The sequence below is a fragment of the Polyodon spathula genome, chromosome 6 (genome assembly GCF_017654505.1).
Source record: "Polyodon spathula isolate WHYD16114869_AA chromosome 6, ASM1765450v1, whole genome shotgun sequence".
NCBI lineage: Eukaryota > Metazoa > Chordata > Actinopteri > Acipenseriformes > Polyodontidae > Polyodon > Polyodon spathula.
This window is the reverse complement of record NC_054539.1, coordinates 71,463,635-71,479,069: the sequence shown is the minus strand read 5'-3', so window position 1 is coordinate 71,479,069 and position 15,435 is coordinate 71,463,635. Positions and strand designations below refer to the sequence as shown.

At 36.9% G+C, this 15,435-nt stretch overlaps 1 protein-coding gene across 1 annotated transcript; it reads left to right on the top strand.

Moving 5' to 3' along the window:
* Positions 1-7,612: 7,612 nt before the first annotated feature.
* LOC121316603 (probable G-protein coupled receptor 139) lies at positions 7,613-13,262 on the top strand. Its single transcript, XM_041251649.1, has 3 exons — positions 7,613-7,698; positions 10,935-11,055; positions 11,694-13,262. Exons 2-3 carry the CDS (start codon positions 10,980-10,982, stop codon positions 12,683-12,685), a joined length of 1,068 nt encoding a protein of 355 aa, XP_041107583.1. The 5' UTR covers positions 7,613-7,698; positions 10,935-10,979; the 3' UTR covers positions 12,686-13,262.
* The last annotated feature ends 2,173 nt before the right edge of the window (positions 13,263-15,435 follow it).

Below are 15,435 nucleotides of genomic sequence, written 5' to 3'. Positions count from 1 at the left end.
TGTTTACTTTGGCACAAGTGTGTTATTGGCTTGTGTCAAGCATGACAAAGTCCTCAAATAATATTGCACTGCTATTAATTTGTGTTTTTGTTTAAGACTATTTCCTTTCTAAAGTCCATAGATGTATAGCTAACATTGTAACAATGTTATTTTAAAAATAACTACATTTATGTTATTACAACCAAATGTGTAAGAATGATGCATTTCAACATCTCTCCCTTAAAAAGGTCAGACCATACGAAATGGTAACAGTGATGCCATTTTATCTGGAATGGTGGAAGGGTACTTCTCTCCACCACAAGTGTGTATACTGAACTGATATGAGGTCTATTTAAAAGATGTGTGATTGCATTTAATTGTCTTATTATGCCTTGTATATAGGGTAAGGTTTTGAATCATTCCAACTTGTTTTGTGTTCGTGCTTTACTTAATTTTATACATAACAAAAAAAGAGAAGTGTTTACAAGCTGTGCTCCTTGCAGTCAGTGATGGTCATGATCCTGTCTGTGTCTGCTTCAATCATTGTGTTACCATGCACACCTTTCTAAAATAGTAGATACAGCACATCTCCATTGGAAAACCACTTGCTTCTTTTTATGTTCAACTGACCATGTTTATCAGATCAAAGTTTTGTTACATTTATAAATATTTAACCAAATACAATAGTTCACTTGTATTGAGTTTTTCCTGTTTTTTTTTTTTTTTTTTTTTTTTTTCTAAATTCTACATTATGGTTTTAAAATGCCAGTAACATTCCTGGTATCTATTCCTGACTACTTTTATTAGAATTTCTATTTGCGTACTTGGTTTTTTTCCTCTTTTTTTTTTTTTTTTTTTTGCAAAAGCATTACTTTTGTTAACTCAATAACTGTCATTTAAAAACAAGGTAACAATAAACATTTTACACAGTTCAGTTTAATTACACAAAAGGCATCTTTAAAGTATTTTTAAACAGCATTTGTGTGTTTAGCAATAGATGGCTACAGAAAAAATAAAGTCTCATTTGAGATAATAACAATAATTGTCTTGTATAGTTGCTGATTTGCTATATAGCACCTTGACTCAGTGTGCTATTTACCCTAATATATACACCCTGTTCCTGAATAGCCTGATGAAGAATCCTATGAAACCACGCTTATCATTTTCTGAACTGCTCATCCAGTTTGGATGAAATCAGGTGCGAATCGCACGTTCTATTCTCCAATTGTTTGGGCTACTGAATATATAACCATGGAAATAGAGAACTACTTAACAATCCTTTTTTTCCCAGTTGAGTGATTTGTAGAGCAAGTAGATGCCTCACTGTTGAGCAGAGCATGAGGTAAGGAATAGATTAGCTCAGGTTTCTTTTTCTATTTTTAAAATGCTTCCATTGATGTTATTTACTGTACAATCCATTGTCTTGCCTTGTCAGTAATAAAAGAGTGGGTCAGCCCACAGGCTGCTTACCAAGCACTGCAGCAGCACAGCAAGATGATGAAACCTAAGACACATTGCTGAGAAACTGCCTAGTGAGAATCTAGAGCCAGGCTATAATCAGTGTTCGGTCCTTGTAAAGTAGTTCATTTTATGGTTGGTAAATCATTTTAAACTTTCAAGCCATACTTAATGCAAAATCACTTTTTTTTGTATTTATATATTTATTTATATGTGACAGTGAGCATTGACATTCATCATTTTTCAGAGTAGTACAGTAAGATGTCACTGTTGTGCTGTATTACGTGAGCATGCGCCAGTGTAATTCTAGCACTGGATCGACAAAAGGGCATAATCTGATCTGACAAAGAGATTGATTCCACAATAACATGCTTTGTGTAACATTTAAATAACTCCACCTGAGCCCTATTCTCTAGAAAGATAACAAGATTTCCAACAAGAGACCCTTCCTCGCTTCCCGAATTCTATCAAGCAATTTTCACCAAAGTGAAATCATTTCCATTTCCATTTCTTTAGAGGTTATTACATGGGCTTAACTCCAGAAACATTGTGTGAACATACTTGAAGTTCTGAAAGAGACCTAAGAACTGTGGTTGTGCCTAGAGACAAGGCAGTTAGTATAAAAGACACGATAATCCACAAATCACAGCAGAAGCTTAGTTGCTGTTACACCTTAATACCACCCACTTTACTGCATGTTAACCAGTTCATCTGGAGATGAATTGTTTCTTGTTTACTCACTGAAGAGCCAGGTTAATCGTATTGTTGGATAATGGAGACATATAATGGATGTGGATGCTGCAATTGAAATGCAAAATGAACTTGATGCCTTTTTGTTTGGATAAACACTAATCTTAAGGAGGAATAACTTGAACTTCTGAAGACTTTCAGAAATCATCTGCAGTACTGGCAGCTGGAGAGAACATATTTTTAAAAAAAAAGTAAGTAGAAAAATATTTTGTCTCTCCTTCATGCTCATGTTCTTTTCTACCTTTTCCACAACTTGTTGGTTTACATGTTACAGTGTAAGGGATAACTGTACAGGATAAGTTGACAAAGGTTAGGGTTGCTTTCCTGGAGTTCAAACTAAACTGTTTAGCTGTAGATTTAACCAGGGAAAACAACAACAACAAAACAAAGCTTCTACTGTATGATTAGAATGATTAATCCAACTGATTTTAATTAAGGTTGTGAGCTAAGGTTCTATCTGGCTGGTACATGGTACGGTGTGGTACTGTATAAAAAATATAGGAGCCAAAACCCTATCTAGAGTTATGATAGTCAGAATACAGCGTGGAAATAGACAGTTGTGCCCAAATTGGTAAAAATTCTTGGTTTTTATTCTGGACAAACATTGCCCTTTTCAGCCAAGTCTTTCTTTAGCAGCATATGTTTTCCTACTCTTCCTACTTTTCCAAACACACAGCAAGAACCAGGAACAAGGGAGACACTCTGAAAATCAACAGCAAACCCCACTGAACACGGATCACCAGCCGACTGAACACGGATCACCAGCCGATTGAATGAACACGGATCACCAGCCGACTGAATGAACACGGATCACCAGCTGATTGAACACGGATCATCAGCTGACTGAATGAACACAGATCACCAGCTGATTGAACACGGATCACCAGCTGACTGAATGAACACAGATCACCAGCTGATTGAACACGGATCACCAGCTGACTGAATGAACACAGATCACCAGCTGATTGAACACGGATCACCAGCTGATTGAACACTGATCACCAGCCAATTGAACACTGATCACCAGCCAATTGAACACGGATCACCAGCCAATTGAACACTGATCACCAGCCAATTGAACACGGATCACCAGCCAATTGAACACTGATCACCAGCCAATTGAACACGGATCACCAGCCAATTGAACACTGATCACCAGCCAATTGAACACGGATCACCAGCCAATTGAACACGGATCACCAGCCAATTGAACACGGATCACCAGCCAATTGAACACGGATCACCAGCTGATTGAACACTGATCACCAGCTGACTAAATGAACACTGATCACCAGCCGATTGAACACGGATCACCAGTCAACTGAACACGGATCACCAGCCGACTGAATGAACACGGATCACCAGCTGACTGAATGAACACAGATCACCAGCTGATTGAACACGGATCACCAGCTGACTGAATGAACACAGATCACCAGCTGATTGAACACGGATCACCAGCTGACTGAATGAACACAGATCACCAGCTGATTGAACACGGATCACCAGCTGACTGAATGAACACAGATCACCAGCTGAATGAACACGGATCACCAGCTGACTGAATGAACACAGATCACCAGCCAATTTGCTTTTAACTGGATTTTATGTCAATGTATGTATCATTTTAAATGTAATTCAATTGGGCCCTTAGTTTCTTGTAGTTTTACATCATGTTTGAAGCTTTCGGTGGACTGACATCATAACATCACATCTAAATTATGTTTCTATATGTTGAAACAGCATATGTGAATTAGAAGAGTGGGATAAAGCAGGATTACTAGAGGCACAGCATTTACAACACTGTGGGCTGTGTTAAAAAAATATAATTGTTACCTGAATAAATCTTGTTTTCTCCCCTGCACCACGTGATTACAGCAGTATCAACAGGGAAGCTTGTACCTCACTTCTATTGGGTACATGCTTGTACCGTTGGAACCAAGAGGTATACTGTAGGGTTTGGCATACGTAAAATACTTCAGATGAAAAGGACTTGATGTCTGTATAAAAAGCATGGCTTGCACAGTAAGACTTGTACTAAGAAGTCAACCCCTCTTACTCTTCAACACTAGTGAAAGATGATTAAATAGTACAAATACCCTAAAGCACTGCTGCATCTCTATTAAGCAGCCACCTGTTTAAAGTACCTGTCAGCATGCAGTCATCTCCCAGAAGGTAAGCGAGGTTGGAACACTGCAGATGCTGCAGAAAGTGCAATCAGAGTCAGAGTTCAAGCAATGCTCCAGTATGGTGATCAAGGGTGCTGTGCTGCCGGGGGTGCCATCCTTCAAACGAGTCGTTAAACCCAGGTCCGGTCTGCTCTGTGGCCACTGACATTCTTCAAGATCTGAGGTAATAGCCTCTCCCCTGTCTAATTCTCAGAAACAGGCTTCAGTTCTTCTATCTCTGGAAACAAGATGTGGTATGTCACTTTTTCATTACAGAATGGTCCAAGATTAAGATGAAATAGTAAATGGGATATGCCTGATTTGAATCTCAATGTATTTTTGTGTGTGCAGCATGCACTGGTATTCATCTTCACATTTGCCCTTAGTCAGGAGTTTGCATATTTAGGGATATATATATATAACAATAGGTCATTGGGAAATATGGAAATTTCAGCATTACAAGAGCCAATCAAAACATGTGAAATTCACCTAAAGGCTTCTACTTATTTTTACTTATACACACTGAGTGTACAAAACATTAGGAACATCTGCTCTTTCCATGAAATAGACTGACGAGGTGAATCCAGGTGAAAGCTATGTTCCTTTATTGATGTAATCTGTTATATCCAATTCAATCAATGTAGATGAACAGGAGACAACTGACAGTCCAGTACAACATTGTTGCCAAAAGACCCATGAAAGAATGCACAACTCGTCGTACCTTGACACGATTGGGGTATGGTAGCCAACAACCTAACAGAGTTCCACTTCTTTCAGCAAAACACAAGAAATTGTGGTTGCAGTGGGCTAAGGAAAAAAAACACTGGATACTGGAGGATTGGAAAGACATTGCCTGGTCTGATGAATCCTGGTTCCCGCTGTTTCACGCTGATGGGAGGACTAGGGTATGGAGAAAACCACATGAGTACATGCATCCATCATGCCGCGTGTCAACATTGCAGGCTGGTGGTGGTGGTGTGATGGTGTGGGGTGTGTTTTCATGGCACACATTGGACCCCTTGATAAAAGTGGAGCAACGTTTGAATGCCACAGAATATCTGAACATCATTGCCAATCAGGTGCATCCCTTCATGGCAGCAGTGTATCCATCTGCTAATGGATTTTTTTCAGCAGGATAAAACCCCATGCCACAAGGCTAGGATTGTGGCATGGGCAGAATGGTAGAATGGTTCCACAAACATGACAGTGAATTCAGCTTACTGCAGTGGCCTGCCCTGTCACCAGATCTCAATCCAACTGAGCATCTGTGGGGTGAGATGGAACAAGCTATTCGGAGTAGAGATCCACTACCAGCCAACTTGACACAACTGTGGGAAGCATTGGAGTCAACATGGGCCAGCATCCCTGTGGAATGCTTTTGACATATTGTAGAGTCCATGCCCCTAGGAACTGAGGCTGTTCTGAGGACAAAAGGGGGTGAAACTCAATATTAGGAAGGTGTTCCTAATGTATTGTACACTCAGTGTGTGTGTGTATATATATATATATATATATATATATATATATATATATATATATATATATATATATATATGTCGCTAAATTTAATAGTAGGAAATACACTAGAACACTGCTGCAGTAGTTTTCTGCCCATTCAACACTGCTTGTTCAGAACACAAGCTCAATATGCTGCATTTTGACTGCACAGTACATTGCCCTAAAACTACAGATTCAGCTGTTTTCTTTTCAAGCCTATTAAAAAACTGAAATAGGATCATTCAGAAGAGTTCTATTTTTTAGCTCAATGAACCATTTATGAATCAATAGCCATCCATTGGCAAGCCCTGCTTTAGACAACAGTGATTCAGAATTACCGAAGATAAAAAAGAATCCATGTCCAATGTTAATTATATATATACAGTTGCAGTCAAAAGATTACATACCCCAATTGAAATGTGTAATTTCTAGAGATTTCTCGAAAACAAATTATTATAGGAAAACAAGAAATAGATGTCTACAATTATTTATTTCAGCTTTGTTTGCACTAATTAAAATGCTAATTCAAAACTATTCATATCCTTACAAGGAAAATGAAATGAATAGCTAGTTGAGACACTTTCAGCAATCTTTTAAACAATTAGGATATTTGTCAAGGAACTTTTGGCATGATTCTTTAGTGACTCTGGACCATTCTTCAACGCAAAATTGTTCCAGTTCATTCAAGTTCTGAGGAATTCACTTGTGCACAGCCTTCTTCAACTCATACCAAAGATTCTCAATTGGATTTAGATCGGGACTTCGACTACCATTCCAGAACCTTGATTTTATTCTTCTTTAACCATTCTGAAGTACATACTTTGAATCATTGTTGTGTTGGAACATCCAGTTGCGTTTTAAATCAAGTTTTGTAGCGAAGGGTTTCAGATGATTGTTCAATATCTTTTGGTATGCTATGGAATCCATTTTACCATGTACTGGAACTAAATTTCCTGTGCCATTAGAGGAAAAACAGCCTCATAGGATATTACCACCTCCATGCTTGACAGTAGGTATGGTGTTCTTTTCTATGTACGCCTCACCAGACTTAATCCAAACGTAACGACTATCAGTGTGACCAAAAAGCTTGATTTTTTTGTTTCATCCTAAGAATGTTCACCTACAATCCAGCATTTTCTAGTCGTTTCTAGAATTAGGTTCTGAATTGTCATATTGAAATTTCTAGCTGCTTGCAGACAATACTATCATAGCAGCAAAGAATGTGAATACTTTTAATTTAGCATTTTTGCAGTTTTGCAAAAAAATTGCTGAAATAAATAATTGTAGACATCCTATTTCTTCAAACTTTTTTCCTCATCCACAAAAGCAAAACTTTTGCTACAAAAGATTTTTCCTAAAATTCTTTGATTCTTTGTCACTTTTTCCAATAATTTCAGAAGCATCATATAATTTCTCTTGACAAAGGCTGTTTGACAAACAAGTTTATAAAAGTTTATATATATATATATATATATATATATATATATATATATATATATATATATATATATAATACGATATCAAGTTATATATCATAATATATATATATCAAGTTTACATTTATGTTCACCATATATATAGGGAAGTTATATATTTTAAATGTGGGAGTAACTCTATATAAGAGTGTGTACCTTGTGTGTATTTAAAGATTTTGGCAATTGCTTTTATGAAATCCCTCCCCACAGTAATCCTAACCCTAATCTACACAGAGGCACTTACTGTTCTGAGTAATCATTTCTCCCCTTAGTGACCAATACACCACCTAGTATACAGATGTGTTTTACTACCTGCTGCTTGATGTATTCGTCAAGGTGAAAATAGAGATGTGACGTTGTATATTGCAAAGGTAGGTGAATGTTCTGAAATTCTGCACCTAAGATTATTCAGTGATGTTTAGCTTTCCAGGATAGGCTATGAAAGTATTTTGTAGGTTTTTAAATAAATAAGTGGAAACTTCTCTAGATGGATAATTAGAAAGATAGAATTATTTTAACTTGCAGATTACTTCTGTGTTTAGATATTTGTTTGAAATTCATGTTCTAGTGATTACTAAATATATTGTGTGTTTCAATTTGTTTTTGTAATTAGAAAAAAATTATATTTATTAATAAAATTAATATATACTGTACATATATAGTATTGTATACAGTACCTATATAATAGCATTCATCAATATATGTTATTATATTATATATAATATATATATATATATATATATAGCTTATATATATCGTCCAGGTTTTAAATTAGATTGTCTGCAATTCTGAAAGTACACTATATGAAGTATAGCTATATCGTTTTTGTTATTTTTGTATTACTAATGATAATAATAGTAACTATGAAAGAGAAGTAACAATAACAATAGTAGCCACTCTAAAAGCTTATTGAAATCTGTACTACTTAGAAAATCATTACAATACACACAGCATGTTGGTTATTAATGAAATTCATTTTTCAAGTTGAATCACAGGCTTAAAAAATACAATGAATAGAAAACAATGCAATGTAAAAAGAAAATCAACCGTTGTCATAAAAAACAGAAAAAAACAGGATTTGCAAATTCCAACTATAATGGCAGGTTTTTGGTTTTTTATTGAAATGGCCATATGTCATCATGTAGTTTTTTTTTTTTAAGTTTGTTTTTAAATTTAGTTGTCGCCACTAGGTTTTTTTTAGCCAGGTTTTCTTCCCAATTTGGAATGCCCAGTTATTATCAGTATCCAGGTTCACCGCTGCAAACCCCCAATGTCTCAGGAAACGGAGGCTGGAACATGGGTCCTCCGAAACGTGTTCCTGCCAATCTATCATTTTTCGTACAGATCTGATGGCTCCACTGCAGAATCACAGGTGACCTATCTGTAATGGGTTGCTGGTGCGCAGTGAACCATGGATTCCCCTGCCGACCTAAGCCCTCCCTACCCGGGCGGTGTTCGCCCATTTGTGCGCCGCACCCTAGGAACCCCCGGTCACGGTCGGCAGTGACATAGCCTGGATTGAAACCTGCGATCTCCAGGCTGTAGGGGCATCCTACACTCCATGCAGAGCCCCTTTATTGGATGCGCCACTAGGGAGCATGTATACAAGTTAAATGAGGAGTGTGTACTGTATATAAGAGGAAGCAAGAAGCCATTTCACTTTATAGGTTAATAACAGAAATCTAAAGTTCTTTAAAGAGGGTCTGCAAGGTTTTTAACATTAGTATTGCACCCCTTTTCTTCTGCTGAAGAGCTGCTTGTTTTTTTTTTCATTTTTATTTTATACTTCAATTTGGAATATGCAGATATCTCAAAGACAACACAATAAATGAAAAGTATGTATTCCCTTATTATCTGTTATAGTTCAATCACACTCAAATGATCCAGCTCCAATCAGACCATGTGACCTACAGCAAAGGTCCCAGGATTCAGCACTTTACCTGTAGTGTTGGATTTGAAATAGCTGCATATCCTGAATTAACGTGAACAGTGAAGAATCGAACGATTCCAAGCACGGTAAAAGAGAGGCCCATTAATAATGGTACAAAATGTGTTAAATGGTAAGAAATGGCATGATTTATTTAAGGATGCTTACTTTTTATATGTGTCAAGAATAGAGACTAGGAACATTGAGGAATCATAGCAAATGGAAAAAAGAAAACTAATACAAAATCTCACAATGGGCAAGACAGCACATCTTGCATACTTACAGAGCAGACAGTAGGCACTCAGACTGCACACATTGCTTATGTCTCTATAGGCCTTTTGGAGAACAGACTGCATCATGTTTCCACCCCCAGGGATAAGAGGCAAGTGTCAGGAATGTCGTTTTCTTTCACAACAATTAAAATGCCTTTCAGATTTGTCACATCTAATCAATGGTGCTTCGCTGCCATTGGGGCTCCACACTGTATTGACAGTAACACAGTATGATGGAGGTTTCTAATGTTTCATCCAATCCTTTTATAATCATCCATCTTCACTACTGTAAAGCCTCTATCATCCAGCATGTCTGTGTGGTGATGCTGTAGACAGTGCAAACCAGGGGGATTTCATGTTCATAAAAAAAATAAATGTTGTTCTTTAAGATTTACCTTTTTTTAAAAGAATGATACACATTCTCAGCAGCACAGTAGATAATAGGTTTTTCAAAATGATGTGACTGAAATAGCTTACTGTTGAAATAATGGTTCACAAAAGGCAAACATAATAAAACAATCAGAATAAATGGAAGGGTGTTTACCCAACATAGCAATTGACTATGCTCGTAGAATAATTAATGACCAGAGAGATGGTGATTTCAGTATTCATTGGGGAAAGCTTTGTTAATGTAGCAGCTGTGCATGTACCACCACTATTATGAAAGCATATATATATATATATATATATATAAAAATATCCACTGCTGTGCAATTCTGCCAGTATTGCTCATCCTTGTTCGACAGCTTTTTGGGTTTTCCAGTCCTGAGTTTGTCAATTACAAATGATGTTTCTCTGTAGTGGTTGATTATGCTTCGGTTACCACATCTTGAAAATCAATTGATGCTTGTTATTTCACTCAGTGTTTTTCTTTCTTTATACAAGTCAAGGTTGTTATTATAGTAGAAACACTAGTGGAGGCTTTGAGTAAATTGTTGATGCTCATAATGCATCAGAGTAGAAAAATGCAAAATGTTTAAGACTTGCACAGCGGTGTATATATTCCAACAAGTTATTCAGAAGTTACTGTATATGAATCACAAGCATTTAACAAACACCAAAGAACACATATATAAAACAGAGTTCTGCAAGCTTGCACACACATAGATATATTAAGGTTGTTCCCAAGGATATCTGTTTCAATCTACTGTGTCCTGAGGGAATCGCTACTTTATTCATTATCCTGCAAGCATGAGCAGAAATATAAGAAAACTGAGATTGTTCACAATGTACATATCATGTTTCCCCATCACAGATTTTTTTCAGACTGTCTACCAGCACAATAAACTTTGTTTACAGTGCAAAATAACACTGGCAGCAGCATAGCTGTCCTTGGGCTCTCATTATAACAATGATACCAGAAACTACCCTACAGATCAGATTTAATCCTGCTTTCTTAATGTTTTAGGAATGTATTGATTATGTCTCTGCCTGAGGCTACTGAAAAGCCTGGATGATGCCAACTACAAATCTGCTAGTCACATTTCAGAAGTTTTTTTACCCCATACTATCTGGTATAGGGATTCCAGGTATGTTTATAGTATTGATTTTATATTATATAAGAAAGAAGGGCCTTCTATTACTTAACCAGCAAGTATTGAGACAGATGAATAACATGAGCAATGAATGTCCTTTCAATCCGTTCTGCAGGTCAGATGGGGAAAGTTTTTTTAATCATGGTAATCAGATATTTAGTAAGCAATCAAGCCATCAGAGGGGGATTAAAACAGATAACAAACACCACTCCTGCTGTATGCCTCAATACTTGGTAATGTACACCTGCAGTCAACCTCACTTAATATCACTCCTGTTAATGTCACCTGCTGCTTATCATCTGCATAGTGGAATGTCCCAGGAGGCCACAATAAAATGAGATGGCAAGGAGGCACACTGCAATTAATATGACTCACATTTCTTACTCAGCTAACCAATTTCCACCCTGTTTAATATCATTTTGGGAAACAAATATACCAGGTAGAAGGTGTACACGTAAGTAAGTTGCTGGGCAGTACTGAAATGTTCCAACATATAAAGTACAATATATATATATATAGCATATACAGAACACTACAAGTATGTTTTTTTGTTGTACATCACTTTGAATTGAATTAAAATGATTTAAAAGAATAACAAATCCTGATCATTCTTCTCTTTTTTTTCCCCCCAGTCAACCTCTTCACCTTCTATATGATCAGGTTTCGCAAATGTGAGATGTCAGAAACAGCCATAATCTACCTTAGTGCCTTGGCCATTGTAGATTGCTTTTACCTGCTGTGGGTGGCACTTCTGGACCTGTCCCTATCCTTTCTCCTAGATCACCCTTTCTGGCACGCTTACCCTTGGTGTGGGATCCTCACCTTCCTTGAGTATGGCTCCTTGTTCAGCTCCACCTGGATCGTGGTGGTTTTCACAATAGAACGTTACCTTGTCCTGAGGATGACAAAGGTCAAAATGCACTTCTCTCACTCCAAAGCCACTGTGAGGATCATTCTTGCTGTGGTTCTGCTCTGTCACCTGGTGGCAATTCCAGATTACTGGATCAACAGTGTCACAATGTTTAACTACACAAGTGATGGGACGAACGTCACCTTACCAAGGTGCTTCTATGAAAACAACATGTTCTCCACCATGGTGGTCTGGATCAACACCTTCATTTCCGGAGGCATCCCTTTCACCCTCATTATTGTTTTCAACTCTCTCATTGGATACCATCTCACCCAGGCCAGCAAGATGTTTACCAAGGAACAGCAGAGGAGCATCAAAGGGGTTACCACCAAAGGCATGGTCAGAAGGACCATCCTGCTTCTCTTCACTGTCTCTTTTACCTTTGTTGCCTTGTGCCTCCCTCGCTTCGTGACCTACTGCATCCTGAGGACTGAATACAACTACCCAAATTTCAACAGAGATGACTACAACCTGTCTATCAATGTCTTTGGCGACATTGCGATCATGCTGCAAAATCTGAATTCCACCACCAATTTCCTCTTGTACTGCATGGTGAGCAAGGGGTTCAGGCAGGAACTGAGGAATCTGCTGAAACCCAACAGAAGAGTGAAAGATCTGGGCTCCCATTTCACTCAGACAACCATGAAAGTCTTTTCGTTAACGGGTAGCAAAATGCATCGCTCCAGGGATCCCGTCGATGTTGTACATAACTAGCATGTGTAGACAAAACAGAGCCTCTTCTAATTCAGGTTGCCTAACTATCCGAAACTAAAGATATCCATGTTATAATAAAACCTTACCTTCCGTAATAATACAAAAATAACTACGTGTAGGTAAACTAACATTTAGAAGAAAAAAACGCTGAGGAAGATTATTTTTCCAAAACAAATGCAAAACAGAGTTGGACTTTATTGCACTGAACTAATACTATGAGACAAGCCTCGCTAGCAGAACTACAAAGACCTTTAAGCTCAACATATACTACTGTGTAGTGTTGGGTCAGCACTCTATTACCCTATTAATGAGCATTTTGTGGTGGAAAACAGGGGAAAAAATGATATATTTCTGGTATTAAGGTAAAAAAAAAAAAAAAAGGTGTCAGCTATTCTCAAAGTTCTACTAACGCTGGGCGCAAACATCTTTCAGCACTATGCATCAGACCAAATCAACACATTGCCCAACTTGTGACAGTTCAGGTTCACATACTTCTTTCTATCTGCCATGTGAAAAATATGTTGGATGTTAAAAGTATTTTTATATTGTGTGTCATTTTTGTACACTGCACCTATACCTCCTCTCAACCACACACACACACACACACACACACACACACACATATATATATATATATATATATATATATATATATATATATATATATATATATATATATATATATATATATACACACACACACACACACACACACACACACACACACACACACACACACACTTGTAGTCAAAAGTTTACATACCCCAATGGAAATTTCTCGAAAACAGATCATTTTAGGAAAAATCTTTTGTAGCAAATGACATAGATGCCTACAATTATTTATTTAAGCAATTTTCTTTTGCAAAACTCAAAAAAATTCAAAAGCATTCATACCTTTTGATGCAATGATAGTATTATTTACAAGGCGCTAGAAATTTCAATATGATAATGCAGGACCTAATTCTAGAAAATACTGTGTTGTAGGTGAACATTCTTAGAGAGTATAAAAGGGTTAGGTATAGGATGATTGCTGTCATTACAAATAAGTCTGAAGAGCTTAAGCAGAACATTATTTCTTGTCATAAAGCTGGAGAAGGATACAAGAAGATTTTCAAGCATTTGAGTATCCCAATTTCAACTATTGTTTCTATTATCAAGAAGTACAAGAATCATGGTGTTGTCACAATGCTCCCTCAGTCTGGAAGAAAGAAGGTTCTTTCACCAAGAACAAGTAGAAGAATTGTGAGGAAGGTTAATAACAATCCGTGATTGACTGCCAAAGACATTCAAAGTGAACTGGCTGCAAGTGAGACTGGGGTTTCCATGTCAACCACAGGTCCAGTATTGCATGGTGACAGTCTCAATGGACGCAGGCCAAGGAAAAAGACACTCTTAGAAATATGTCACAAGGACAATCGCTTAATGTTTGCAAAACAGCATTTGAAAGATGGATATGAGTTCTGGTCAAAGGTTTTCTGGAGTGATGAAACAAAAACCAAGCTTTTTGGTCACGCTGATAGTCGTTACGTTTGGAGAAAGTCTGGTGAGGCGTACAAAGAATGCTTTTGAAATACCATTTTTGGAGTTTTTCAAAAAAATTGTTGAAATACATAATTGCAGTCATTTATTTCTTGAAACTTTTTTTCCTTCATCCACAAAAGCAAAACTTGCTACAAAGGTTTTTTCTAGAATTCTGTTTTCAAGGCATTTCTAAAAATTATAAATTTCTCTCTCTCTCTCTTTCTCTCTCTCTCTCTCTCTCTCTCTCTCTCTCTCTCTCTCTCTCTCTCTCTCTCTCTCTCTCTCTCTATATATATATATATATATATATATATATATATATATATATATATATATATATATATACACACACACACAATACATAAACAAAGTGGTATTATACTAACAATTAGGTGATGGAATAATCAATAGAAAAGATTGCAAATGCAAACAAGCAAATAACACAGGATGAGTAACATTGCTACTAATGCTTATAGCAAAATGGATTTAAAAATCTCATAAAAATTAATATGATGTAGCAATCCGTACTAGTAATGTTTGAAAGCATTTTTTTTATAAACAAAAGTAATGAAATACCTCTCAACAAACTGTTGCCTTGTATTTAAATGCATGTATCTTGATGTCTTAATGCAGCTTATTGTACAATGTTGAAATGTCATTCTGGGATTGTAAATGGGACTTTCCATGTAAAACAGTTTTTTTTTTTTTTTTTTGATATCATCTTGTCTTTCAACCCTAAAGGACGTGGGAGGTTAGAATGAATATGATGTTTCAGGTTTTCCACACTGTGACTATGAAATGAATTCCGACAGCTTATGCTTCTGTAAATAGTCTTGAACCATTCTTATCAGAGCAATCAAGCTATGATGTGAAACTGTTGCTAATGCTTATAAGTGTTTTTATATTATGATCATAATTTTAGTTATACCAGAACCGCTCCACTAGTTCTTGCAAATCCAGTGTGAATCTCTGAAAACTGAAGCCCCTTGAAATAGGGTTAACTCCAAGCAGCTGCATTTCTGGATTCAACCACTCTGTGTACTTGGGGACACGTGCTTAGATGTTTCAGCCCACTTATGGCTTAATGGGCCTAATCCAGGTTTCAGGAGAGTTTTATCCCATCTTTGGACAGTGCTCCATCCCTGTACAAAGACACTGTGATTGACAGCATACTGTGGAAGAACAAGGCTTGTCTCAAACCACTGTTTATTCTCTTAAAGGCTTGCTGT